This window comes from Bos grunniens, chromosome 5, assembly GCF_055505025.1.
Source record: "Bos grunniens cultivar Pamir isolate PY7600 chromosome 5, Bosgru_T2T1.0, whole genome shotgun sequence".
Classification (NCBI taxonomy): domain Eukaryota; kingdom Metazoa; phylum Chordata; class Mammalia; order Artiodactyla; family Bovidae; genus Bos; species Bos grunniens.
In genome coordinates, this window is record NC_141169.1 from 104,150,314 (window position 1) to 104,163,658 (window position 13,345).

General features: G+C 45.3%; 1 protein-coding gene across 2 annotated transcripts in view; it reads right to left on the bottom strand.

Annotated features, from left to right (window-relative positions):
* LOC147372845 (antigen WC1.1-like) overlaps positions 1 to 8,648 on the bottom strand; it is a 51,736-nt gene extending 43,088 nt beyond the window's left edge. For both annotated transcript variants that reach the window (XM_086402099.1, XM_086402098.1), the window contains exons 1-2: positions 8,512 to 8,648; positions 4,181 to 4,501 (exon numbers count right to left, since the gene is read on the bottom strand). In XM_086402099.1, the coding sequence (XP_086258225.1) occupies positions 4,181 to 4,501; positions 8,512 to 8,584 (394 nt within the window). In that variant the 5' untranslated portion in view covers positions 8,585 to 8,648. The remainder of the gene's footprint in view (positions 1 to 4,180; positions 4,502 to 8,511) is intronic.
* Between the last annotated feature and the right edge of the window lie 4,697 nt (positions 8,649 to 13,345).

Consider the following 13,345-nt stretch of genomic DNA (forward strand, 5'->3'; position numbering starts at 1 on the left):
CTCCTGCAATCCTTGCATCTTCATCCCCTCACCATTTTGCACTTCAGTACTGTAGTCCCTGGTGGCTCAGAAGATAATCAAGACTCTGCCTGCAATGCGGGAGACCCAGGTTTGATCCCTGGGTGAGGAAGATCCCCTGGAGAAAGAAATGGCAACTCACTCCAGTATTCGTGCCTGGAGAATCCTATGGTCCATGGTGTCACAAAGAGTAGGACAGGACTGAAGGAACTTGGAGCACTTGCACCACAGTCCTTCACAATTTGTGTGTTCCCTCCCAGATCTTCCACCTGAACTCCATGAAATCTCCTCATTATTTCAAACAAGCTTCTCTACATTCTCCTCTGGTCATTGTTTCCACACTAGATTTATCCTAAACACAGTACTTCACTTCCGGCAATCCACTACTGAGGCTGAAATTTCTCTTCCATACCTGACTCCTAAGGTTGAGCAGAAGAAACTCCAGGAGTTTTGGTTAAAATAATGAAAATACATGCTATTCTAATCTTATTTCTGCTACATCACCACCACTTTGACTTATCTTCACATCATTAAAATATGTCTGAAAATACAGAAAAAAAAACAGACCAGGAAGAGGAAACTAGTGACAAAAAGAGAAATAGAAGGAACCTGGAACTGTTCATAAAAGTGTGAGAGTCTAAGTTAGAGCAATGGTAGTCAGGGTGTACAAACCACAATCAGGATTTAAATATTAGGTCAGTTCAGTTCAGTTCAGTCACTCAGTCATGTCCGACTCTTTGCAACCCCATGAATCGCAGCATGCCAGGCCTTCCTGTCCATCACCAACTCTCAGAGTTCCCTCAAATTCATATCCATCGAGTCAGTGATGCCATCCAGCCATTTCATCCTCTGTCGTCCCCTTCTCCCCCTGCCCCCAATCCCTCCCAGCATCAGAGTTTTTTCCAACGAGTCAACTCTTCACATGAGGTGGCCAAAGTATTGGAGTTTCAGCTTTAGCATCAGTCTTTCCAATAAACACCCAGGACTGATCTCCTTTAGAATGGACTGGTTGGATCTCCTTGCAGTCCAAGGGACTCTCAAGAGTCTTCTCCAACACCACAGTTAAAAAGCATCAATTATTCGGCTCTCTGCTTTCTTCACAGTCCAACTCTCGCATCCATACATGACCACTGGAAAACCATAGCCTTGACTAGACAGACTTTTGTTAAATATCAGAGCACTTCCAATTCTATACTTCTAAGTATATCTTAACTGGAATTAATAACAAGACATCAGTATTCTTAGGATAACATTGAGAGTTCTAATTTCACATAAAGTTTCAACATCACACACTCCATTTTCACTCAGATGCTGATTTATCAAAATATGGTAGAGACACCTGTAGTATTTCCACAAATTTATCTTCAGTTGGAACCATGATTATGACATTGTGACAATGAGGAAGGTTACCTGAGATGCCAGAAAACAGATTTGTTTAAAACAAAAGTTTCTAACTAAAATTCAAATTCACCTTGAAAATAATTATTTTTATAAGAATGATAAAGAGAATGGAAGAAAACATTTTGAAGAGATGAATAGATTTATGACATAAGTGCTGTAGTGGTCTCACAAATGCATACTTATCAAGCAGTTTTGTATGTCAGGCATACCTCAATAAAGTACTTTTTAAAAAGGAAAAGAATTGTTTCCTTAAGGGCATCAACTAGAATCATCAAAGATCTGCTGAAGGTGAGATTAGAAATGATCACTTTTCCAATGATCTTCCTGTACATAAACACACAAGAGCTGATTGGCTGTGGCTGATAAGGACCTACTGCAGATGTCTTCAGGGCTCCCCTGTCCCACCATCCCATTAGATGGGGTGGTACTATCCTAAGACCAGCCTTCTACCTTAGGGAATTCACTGTGATAACTGACAATATCTTCCTCCAGTCCAGTTGTTCTGATGTGATTAATAACCTGGACATCCAATCTGCAATTGTGATAACAACTAGAAGCATCTCTGCCAAACACTGTGAGCACCCATTCACACCCTAGTTTCACTGCTGTCTTTCCTGCATCCACCTTGGCATAGGTCAAACACACTTAGGTAGAACTGAGTACTTCTTAGGAGTAACATCAGGTCCTCTTAGCTTCAATTCAGTTCAGTTCAGTTCCTCAGTCATGTCTGACTCTTTGCAACACCATGGACTGCACCATGCCAGGTCTCCCTGCCCATCACCAACTCCCGGGGTTTACTCTAATTCATGTCCATTCAGTCGGTGATGCCATTCAACCACCTCATCCTCTGTCATCCCTTTCTCCTCCAACCTTCAATCTTTCCCAGCATCAGGGTCTTTTCCAATGAGTTGGTTCTTCACATGAGGTGGCCAAAGTCCTGGAGTTTCAGCTTCAGCATCAGTCCTTCCAATGAACACCCAGGACTGATTTCCTTTAGGAGGGACTGGTTGGATCTCCTTGCAGTCCAAGGGACTCTCAAGAGTCTTCTCCAGCACCACAGTTCAAAAGCATCAATTCTTTGGCCCTCAGCTTTCTTTATAGTCCAACTCTCACATTCATACAGGACTACTGGAAAAACCATAGCTTTGACTAGACCCATCTTTTTTGGAAAAGAAATGTCTCTGCTTTTTAATATGCTGTCTAGGTTGGTCATAGCTTTTCTTCCAAGGAGCAAGTGTCTTTTAATTTCATGGCTGCAGTCACCACCTGCAGTAATTTTGGAGCCAAAAAAAAAAAAGTCTGTCACTATTTCCACTGTTTCCCCATCTATTTGCCAGGAAGTGATGGGACCAGATGCTATGATCTTAGTTTCTGAATGTTGAGTTTTAAGCCAAATTTTTCACTCTCCTCTTTCACTATCATCAAGAGGCTCTTTAGTTCTTTGCTTTCGGCCCTAAGTGTGATGGAATCTGCATCTAAGGTTACTGATATTTCTCCTGACAATCTTGATTCCAACTTGTGCTTCATCCAGTCCAACATTTCTCATGATGTACTCTGCATGTAAGTTAAATAAGCAGGGTGACAATATACAGCCTTGACGTACTCCTTCCCCGATTTGGAACCAGTCTTTTGTTCCATGTCCAGTTCTAACTGTTGCTTCTTAACCTACATACAGATTTCTCAGGATGCAGGTCAGATGGTCTGGTATTCCCATTTCTTGAAGAATGTTCCAGTTTGTTGTGATCCACACAGTTTAAGGCTTTGGCATAGTCAATAAAGTACAAGTAAATGTTTTTCTGGAGCTCTCTTGCATTTTCAGTGATCAAACAGATGTTGGCAATTTGACCTCTGGTTCCTCTGTCTTTAATAAATCCAGCTTGAATATCTGGAAGTTCATAGTTCATGGACCACAGCCTTGTCTAACTCAATGAAACTATGAGCCATGCCATGTAGGGCCACCCAAGACAGACGGGTCTTAGTGGAGAGTTCTGACAAGACGTGGTCCACTAGAGAAGGAAAGGCAGACCACTTCAGTATTCTTGCCTTGAGAACCCCATGAACTCTTAGCTTCACTGCCTCCTATACATGATGCACTTCAGCTACTGTGTTGTAAACTTCAAGACTTCATTTTCCTGCTCCCTCAACATCCCTGCAAATGTGGTGTGAGCTCCCCACTCGATTCATCAGGTACACCATTGTGATGAGATTTTCCCTGCTACAAGTGCCACTTCTGGCCTCCTCTGACTGTGACCTAGGGACATTTAAATGCACCACTGAATTTCTCTCACAGCTTTTCCTTGTGTAACTGCACCATGACTTCGGGTATGGTCACTTGTCCATGGGTCTTCACATGCCCTTGTGGGGTCACCATTGCTTGGCTGAGCCTGTTCTATTGGCACATCACCCACGTACCAACCTGATGGAGTGTGGTGACTCTGACTTTTAGGACCAATGAGGATAATAAACCTTGTTGCCTACAACTCTCCTGTGACACCCCACCCCCATCAATGTAGCCACACCCTACTGACCATTATGTCAAAGAATACAGAACAATTACCATGCTAAGACTGTGTCACAAAGGTCGAATCCAGAAGCTAATCTGTATGAGACTTTTGACCTCACCTCTGCCTCCTGTGACACACCACAAAGACCCTTCACCCAAGTATGTTCTAAAGGCTGTATCCGTAATCTCAAATCATTCTGGTAATAAGACAGAGGCTTTTCCTGCTAGAGATCCCCACACAAACCAGACAGGACTTACCTGAACAGACTACTCCAGCATCCCAGTCGTGGGAATAGCTATCATTACGATAGTCTATAATATTAGAATGCCTACAGTCACTGACAGTTGACTCTGTCCCATCACATGAAGTATACAAAAGCCAAATGGGGCCAAGTCCTGGCCCAAAATAAGCCCCTCCAGGAAAACCAATGGCAGCTCCACACCCCAGCTGTCTGCACACTACAGATGCATCCTTCAAGCTCCATTTCACATCATTCACTGTGCCCCATTCTCCTTGGTGCTTCACTTCCACTCTCCCCTCACAGTGGTGGGCTCCATCCTTCAGCCTCAGCTCCAGAGCTGCAAAAGAGACACACGACAGGAAAGATTTTAGGAGACTTAGAGTGGTATAATATTTAAAACATTAGCCCTTTGAAAAGCAAAACAGTGCATGGGATATAGTATGTCCTGACTTCTGTGGTATAAACATTCCCAGCGTGGCCAACTCTAAGCCCCCAATGTGCCATCACTGAACACCGAGCAGGAAGGGAGGCACCAAGTATTTCTCAGGAGCCTGTAGAACCAGCTCCAGGGACACCACCGAGGACAGGCCTCCAGAGACTCTGGATGCTGCCCTCCCTGTAGATGCTCCCAAGGCTACTACGGCCCAGCTTCTCCATCTCAGTTGCAGCTCATGGCCTGGGATCCAGGGAGGAATCCTCCTTCTCCTTTCCTGTCCATAGGAAGCATCTCATCCAGCTCAGGAACAGAGGGCTGGGGTAATGGGCTCTAAAATGTCCTGCTTATTCCTGCCATCTTGTGTTCATGTCTTTGTGTAATTCCACATTCCAATGTACCTAGTAACATGCATCTAACAAATGGAATTTGAGGAAAGTGATCAGATGTCACTTTAGTGATTAAGTCATAAGATGACTCTGGTTTCTGCATATAGAAAAGAGTTCATTAGTAGGAACATCATAGATGGAGACATTACCAGTGTTCAGTTCAGTTCCGTTCAGTCGCTCAGTCATGTCTGATTCTTTGAGACCCCATGGACTACAGTACGCCAGGCCTCCCTGTCCATCACCAACTCATGGAGTTTACTCAGACTCATATCCATTCAGTCAGTGATGCCATGCAAGCATCTTATGCTCTGTCATCCCCTTCTCCTCCCACCTTCAATCTTTCCCAGCATCAGAAGACTCTATTAAAAAAAAAAAGAACTAACCAGATATTTTGTGATTCTTTGATAGCTCAGTTGGTAAAGAATCCACCTGCAATGCAGGAGACCCCGGTTCAAATCCTGCATCAGGAATATCTGCTGGAGAAGGAATAGGCTACCCACTCCAGTCTTCTCTTGTGGCTCACCTGGTAAAGAATCAGTCTGCAATGCTGGAGACCTGGGTTTGATCCTTGGGTTGGGAAGACCCCCTGGAGAAGGGAAAGACTACCTGCTCCAGTAAGGCCTGGAGAATTCCATGGACTGTGTACAAAGAGTCAAACATGACTGAGTGACTTTCACTTCTTCAATTCTTCAACCAGATATTTTGAAGCTGAATAATAAATGAATGGGCTTCCCAGGTGGCACTAGTGGTAAAGAACCTGTCTGCAAGTGCAGGAAATGTAAGAGACTCGGGTTTGATGACTGGGTCCGGAAGATCCCCTGGAGGAGTGCATGGCAACCCACTTCATTATTCTTGCCTGGAGAATCCTATGGACAGAGCAGCCTGGTGGGCTACAGTCCATAGGGTCACAAAGAGTCAGACACGACTGAGGCGACTTAACAGGCACAATACAATGAGGAAACTGAAGAATTCAGCACAGAGATTCAACAACAGACTTGACCAAGGGAAAGAAAAAGAAAAAAGAATCAATGTGTTAGAAGAAAGACTAGTTGAAAGCATCCAAATAGAGGAGCCAAAAGAGAATGAAAGGAATATAGAAAGCCTATATATAAAGACCCTATAAAGAGAAACAGTGTATGGACCGGAGTCATAGCAGAAGAAGTGAAGGAGAAAAGAATTAAGGTCTGAGGACTTCCCTGGAGGTGTAGTGGTTAAGAATCCACCTGCCAATGTAGGGGACATGGGTTCAATCCCTGGTCCAGGAAGATTCCACATGCCGCAGAGCAACTAAGCCAGTGTGCCACAGCTGCTGAAACGTGTGCACCTAGAGCCTGTGGTCTCCAGCAAGAGAAGCCACTGCAGTGAGAATTCTGTGCACTGCAGCGAAGAGTAGCCCCTCCTTACCACAGCTAGAGAAAGCCCGCATGCAACAAGGAGACCTAGCACAGCCAAAAATAAATAATTATAACCAGGTTCGATGCAAGATACTGGATGCTTGGGGCTAGTGCACTGGGACGACCCAGAGGGATGGTATGGGGAGGGAGGACGGAGGAGGGTCCAGGATGGGGAACACATGTATACCTGTGGCGGATTCATTTTGATATTTGGCAAAACTAATACAATTATGTAAAGTTTAAAAGTAAAATAAAATTTAAAAAAATAAAATAAAAAATAAAGAGCCAAATATAGTGACTAACACATTATAGATACTCAATAAAAGTCTATATACTTTAAAAAAAAAGAAAGAAAGAAAGACAGGCTGCAAATTTCCAAACATGGGGAAAGATCTGGACATCTAAGTTCAAGAAGTTAATAAGTCACCCCAAAATTTCAATCCAAAACAACCTTCTCCAAGACTCACAGAGTAAACTGTTCAAATGCAAAGAGAAAGAGAGAATTCTGAAAGTCTAAAGAGAAGAAAAAAATCTGTCACCCAAGAGAACTCCCATAAGGATATCAGCGGATTTTTCCAAAGAAACCTTGCAGACCATGAAGAAGGATTGATAACATACTCCACTCTCACTCAGTGGAAAGCAGCTCCCAGGGAGGGAGGGACAAGAGAGGGCACGAGAGAAAGTGCTCCCTACAGAGTCACAGCAGATCCTGGGAGGGGAAAGGACCATCCCAGGCCCCCAGCACACCAGGAAATGAGTCACGGGGACCGGGGCAGGGACTTGGGAACTTATACATGTGGGGCTGCACATCAACTGATCTTTACAAACAGAGGGACAAGTCGTTCATTGGAAGGACTGATGTGGAAGCTGAAACTCCAATATTTTAGCCACCTGATGTGAAGAGCTGACACATCTGTAAAGACCCTGAAGCTGGGAAAGAGAGAAGGTGGGAGGAGAAGGGGACGACAGAGGATGAGATGGTTGGATGGCATCACCGACTCAATGGACATGAGTTTGGGTAGACTCCGGGAGTTGGTGATGGACAGGAAGGCCTGGCGTGCTGCGGTCCATGGGATCGCAGAGTCAGACATCAGTGAGAGACTGAACTGAACTGAACTGAACAGACAAGAGGTCCCCTCTCCTGGATGCAGTCTTCTCTGCTCCCTAATGGACACCTGGTGGGAACAGGTGAGGCCAGCAGGCAGAGCCTCTCACAGAGCCCAGTGCTAGGCAGACATGGCAACAAGCAGAGGGGAGCCCGAGAGATGGGGGAGAGGAGCCAGAGAGAGGCAGGCAGGTGTATGATTATCTCTGATCCAGTTACATGCAGCGGCCATGACACCCAGCCCTGTGGACACCCCGTGTGCTTCACAGACCAACGGACTCACTCCCTGCTCAGCAGCTCTGTTCCTCTCACACAGACAGGCTCCACCTCCCCTCACACACACACACACACACACACAGCCTCACACACTACTCACACACTCCTCACTCACCCTCACTCACCCACACTCACCCACACATACTCTTCACACACCTTAATACATCACTTGCACACTCCTCACACACTCCACAAACACATACACTCTTCACACCCACATACACCCTCACACATACACACACTCACACACACAGTCTTCATACCCTCACACACACACACCATCACACACTCTTCACCTGCACACATACACACACATACACACACACAATCACAGAGCCTACAGGAGAGAAGACACAGGAAACACAGGGACTCAGGGGCGGTGCTCACACACCAGGCATGTGGAGCGTGTGGGAACAGCCCAGAGTCCCAGCTAAGCTCAGTCACTGGACCTTCCACACACTGAGAGCCACTGGGACTCCTAGAAGCTCCCTGAAAACAAGAGAGACCATGGAGGACACTTAGGCTGACCCAGCTCGATCCAGACAAAACCTCACGGCTCTGTAAAATCCGCCGTTATGACCAATGGACACCTCCCCCCACCCCACCATAGGAGAGGAACCAGTATTCACATCACCATGGTTCTTTTTTGGTCAGAAACACTGAGGCCAGGTTCCACAAGTCCAGACACCTTTCCCTTCATCAAGGTGTCCTCTCCCCTGCTGTGAACCAGGACAGAGGGGCAGCTCTTACCTTGACCACCCACCATGGTGCCAAGGAGGAGGACACAGAGTCCCTGCAGGGAGAGGTGTCTGCCCAGAGCCATCCTGACCCCACGTCCTCAGGGTCACAGTCCCAGCTGCAGGATCAGCCTGTGAGGAGGCGTCAGGGTGCCAACCGGGGTCTATATAGACCTCCCATTATACCCTCCCTCCTGAGAGCCAATAGCGACACCTTTTACCATTTCAGGCACTATCAGAGGCTGCATCTGCCCCTTTCTGAAGCTCAGACACCAATGAGCTTCTGAATCTTCAACATCTCCTTATATGAGCAACACGGTACTTTGACTTCCTGCTTCCGTAGTCCTGAGAGCTGGGTCCCACCACTGGGACTGGGGTAGAAACAGTTCATCAAAAATCATGAGTGCCTTTCTCTCCCCTGATCACCCTGGTCAATATCTGCAGACTTGAGATCTCACAGGGCCTGGGTGTGGGATCTGTTGACTGGTGGAGAATAACTTTTGTAGAATCGAGCATTGATCTTCCCCAGCACTGAGCTCAGGGTGGAAGCAGAGAACTACAAGAAGTCTTGAAACACAAGAGTATTTATCAGGTCAGCAGAAAATGAGGACCAGGAGTACTGGAATTCACAGGTGACTGTGAAGCCATGAAGTGAGACCCATCAAGTTGGGCAGATGAGATTGCAGGGTTTTTCCCCTTCTCAGAATGATCTGGACACTTGGTCCTGGAGCATGTGCCTGCATGCTCAGTCCTGTCTGACTCTTTGAAACCCCTGCACTGTAGCTTGCCAGCCTCCTCTGTCCAATGGATTTCCCAGGCTTGAATACTGGAGGGGGTTACCATTTCCTTCTAAAGGGATCTTTCTGACTCAAGGATCAAATCTGCTTCTCCTGCATTGGCAGGCGGGTTCCCTATAGGGACATTCAGACATGTTAAATCCCTTTCCCTTTAATGCATTTCATTTTATGTGAAGTATCTCTTTCAGCTAGTCACTAAATAATGCTGACAGAGAGGAAGAGATTGCTATTAAAGGAAACAAAAAGAAAGTAGGAGTCATCATTCAACTCTAGCCCACCAAAATAGGAGCAGGAATCTCTAGAAGAAAACATGGGGCTTCACTGATGGCTCAGCAGTAAAGAATCCGCCTACAAAGCAAGAGACATGGATTCAATCCCTGGGTCGGGAAGATCCCCTGGAGAAGGAAATGGCAACCCACTCCAGTATTCTTGCCAGGACAATTCCACGGACAGAATGGCCTGGCCAGCTACAGTCCATCGTGTCGAAATGAGTTGGGCACGACTAAGTGACTAAACAACAAAAACAAGAAGAAAATTATACTTTAGAAAGACTAAAGTTTTCTAAACTTCACATGTACCCCCTTTATATGCGAGAGTATGGTTTGATAAGATTCAGAATACTTTTGTATTATAAAACCATAACTAAAGAAGACACAGAATATAATTTAAGGGGAACAGCTCCAGAGAGATGGGGAAATAGAAAGTCTCCTACATGATAGCTGCAGGCAGGGGGCAAAGAAGGGGTGACTGAAGCAGAGAAGAGAAAGGGGTTCATGCTGCCTGAAACCACCAATGAACCCACCTCCTCTGTTCTGCATTTAAGAGGAAAGGTGGCGGCAAGAATGGAATCCCAGGCGGGTTGAGGGGACAGATCCAAGCAGAAGGGATGATGTCCAGTGTAGCCATTGCTGCTTTGTTCTGTTTCCACTCATCAGAGAAGTCCCAGATGCTCCCCCAGAAGGTACCCCAGGGATGAATAGAGAGACTGAGAAGGGCCGTAAGTAATGCAAGATAGAGCTCCCCCATCGAAATTCAAGGTCACTAATGTGCTGCCCCCTTTCCTCATGCTGCCTCAGGCTCAAGATTCCCATGATGAAGCCCTATGGTCCACACAACCCCACCCTGACGCCCCCTCACCCTGACTCCATCTTTTCAGCACAGACGTGGAAGCAAGCATCTGTGACACACAGACCCCAGGGTCCCCACCGGAGCTCAGAGACAGCTTCAAGAGCCACTCATGGCCCACCTTAAGGTCTCAGTAGGGCCAACACTGAGGGAAGCTGCAGGTTAGTCCACAGCCCTGCCACATCCCCCACAAGAGGGACCCCTCATCCCAGTCAGCAGACACAGCTTCTCTGTCCCGCCATGCCTGTTCTTCCTACTTGAGATGGGAGAAAAGACAGTTGAACACATGCTTTTCTTCCTCTAAATATGCAAATATTTACCCATTATTTATTTAAGTATCACTTCCTTGTCATCTGGTCCTCTCACACTCAAGCCCCATGACTGTACCTGACCCCATCTCCTTCTATATCTGGACCTTTAACATGTTAATGATAAAAACTTACTATAAATATCAAAACCAAAATTTACACTCAGTTGCTGAAGTAAGACCAGGATCTGCTCAGTCACTTAGAATTGATGCTCTACTCCCTCTGGGCCCAGAGTCATCATTCCTTACCCAGTTGTGGAGTCCACACCATCACCAGAAACCACCAGCTAGACACTGAGAACACAGGACGTGCTTCCTGAGATCCAGTCATCCCTCCCACAGGATGACACAGAGATGCATTTAGTGAACCAGGTACACATGGTCTCAACTTGGGATGGAGATCTCACAGGTAAGATGCTGTTGGCAGCTCCAGACCCTTTATAGAAAGGGATGGGCTATAAGGAGCGGCAAACTCAGGGCTGGCAGCCTGTCCCCACAGCACCCTCTACCCCAGAGCTGGGGGTGCAGGGTCAACATGGACCAACTCACCCTCGGATGAAGCTACATCTTTCTGACACATAAAGAAATCTCAGTATCCAATCTCATCAAAGATTTGAAGGAGGAAAGTTTTAGGGAGGACACTAACCCAGCTGTGTCCACAATGAACATGAGAGAGTGCAGTACAGGGTCAGGAAAACAGGCTCGGGAGCCAGACTGCCTGGTCTTGACTCACAGTTTAGCCACATGCCAAGTGCAGGCCTTGAACAGGGTTCTTACACTCTCTGATTAGTAAAAGGAGGGTGATGATCCCACTAAGACGACTGATTTTGGTGAGGATTAGGTGAGTTGGCATTAGCATGTGATATTACAACACTAGTTAACAGTAGTACATGTGCTGATGCTGATGTGCTCAGTCGTGGCCAACGCCTTGCGAACCCATGCCAGGTTCCTCTGTCCATGGAACTCTCCAGGCAACAGCAGTAGTGCATAGTAGTAGTATGTATGTACTACTGTTAACTTGCTTTCCTGATGGCTCAGATGATAAAGAATCTGCCTGCAATGCAGGAGATCTGAGTTCGATCCCTGGGTCAGGAAGATTCTCTGGAGAAGGAAATGACAACCCACTTTGGTATTCTTTCCTGGGAAATCCCATGGACAGAGGAGCCTGGAGGGGCTACAGTCCATAGAGTCACAATGAGTTGGTCACAGCTGAGTGGCTAACACACATACTTACACATGTAGTAGTAGTAGAGAAGCAGTGTTAGGGCATCTCCCACCATCTCATCCCAGGAATCCCAGGACTCTAGAGCAGGAATTCAATTCTGTGACCTGGAGCCTTGACTGAGGCTGTCAGAACTCTCCTAGGAACCACATGCTGTGATGGTCGCTGGTGCCAATCAGAGTTGTGAGTCTTCCACACATCACTCCTTCTCTCTGTGCCCCATGTAACTGCTCAAGAACCTCGACCTTACCATTGGTGAGCTTTTGTGAATTAAGTTGTTTACTTAATCATTTTACCTTATAAACTTGAATATACTTTTTGTAAAACATTTTGTTTTAAACATTTTGTGTCTAATTCACCTCCATATCCCCAGTGCTTGGCTAACTAAAAATCGTAATGATGTCTCTTGTATACCTGAATGAATGAATGTCAGCCTGGTATTTTACACAAATCATTTCAATCAAAAAGAAATCTTTTGAGAAATAATTTAATTTGTTGTGAGGATGTAACAGCACAATGCAAGCTGCATCATTTGTTTTAATGATATTTCAATACTGTTAAATGGTATGAGCTATATATGGTTCACTTCAACACATTTATGCAATGAATGCAGTAAATTTCAATAACTAGAAACAACCTAGCCCCAGCACAAGAGCAGTGCTGAGACAGCCAGTTCTAAACACGTATAAATGCTGCAAATTTCTTTGTATATCTGAAGATAAAGAAGACAAACCACAGAACACTGACAGGTGAAGACCATGAAGCCTCCTGTTCTGGTCTTAATCAGATATGGCCAAGTGGTCAGGATGTTTATGTATTTATCATTTGGCATATTTTCAATTCAAACCACACACAACTGTAACAGGAAGAAATTTTGTTATAAAAAAATTTAAACATCTTCTATGTTGAATTAGAAGTACAGAAGTAAAGAGCAGAAAGAATCTTGTTCTTTTACTTAGGCTAACTATTTGTCCTTATGGATTGTGAAGCAATACAACATGTAGCATTATTATCCCCAAATCACCATGAGAAAATGGTGGTCAGAGGTTCAGTAATCTCTTTGCTAGCAAAGTTAATAATTAAACCTTCTTGCTTGAGGAAAATTTCCTCAGGACCAATCAGACAGACTAAAATACAAAATATTTTTAAATTAAAAAAAGAGGTATACAACTCTAAAGGAAAAATTTAACTGAGTTGTTAAACCAAAGCATTGGAGACCCCTTCATCATCTGTGTTCCTTGCATGGATGGGACCAAGGTTAGTAAAGACTCCTTTACCAAAGACCACTTCATCACAAGAGCATGAAGGAAAGAGCAAGGTCATGAGCAGGCTGAAGTCCAGCCCATCATCTCTGTTCAGCCCGTTACAGTCTATAACCAGAAACATCGAACAGAGT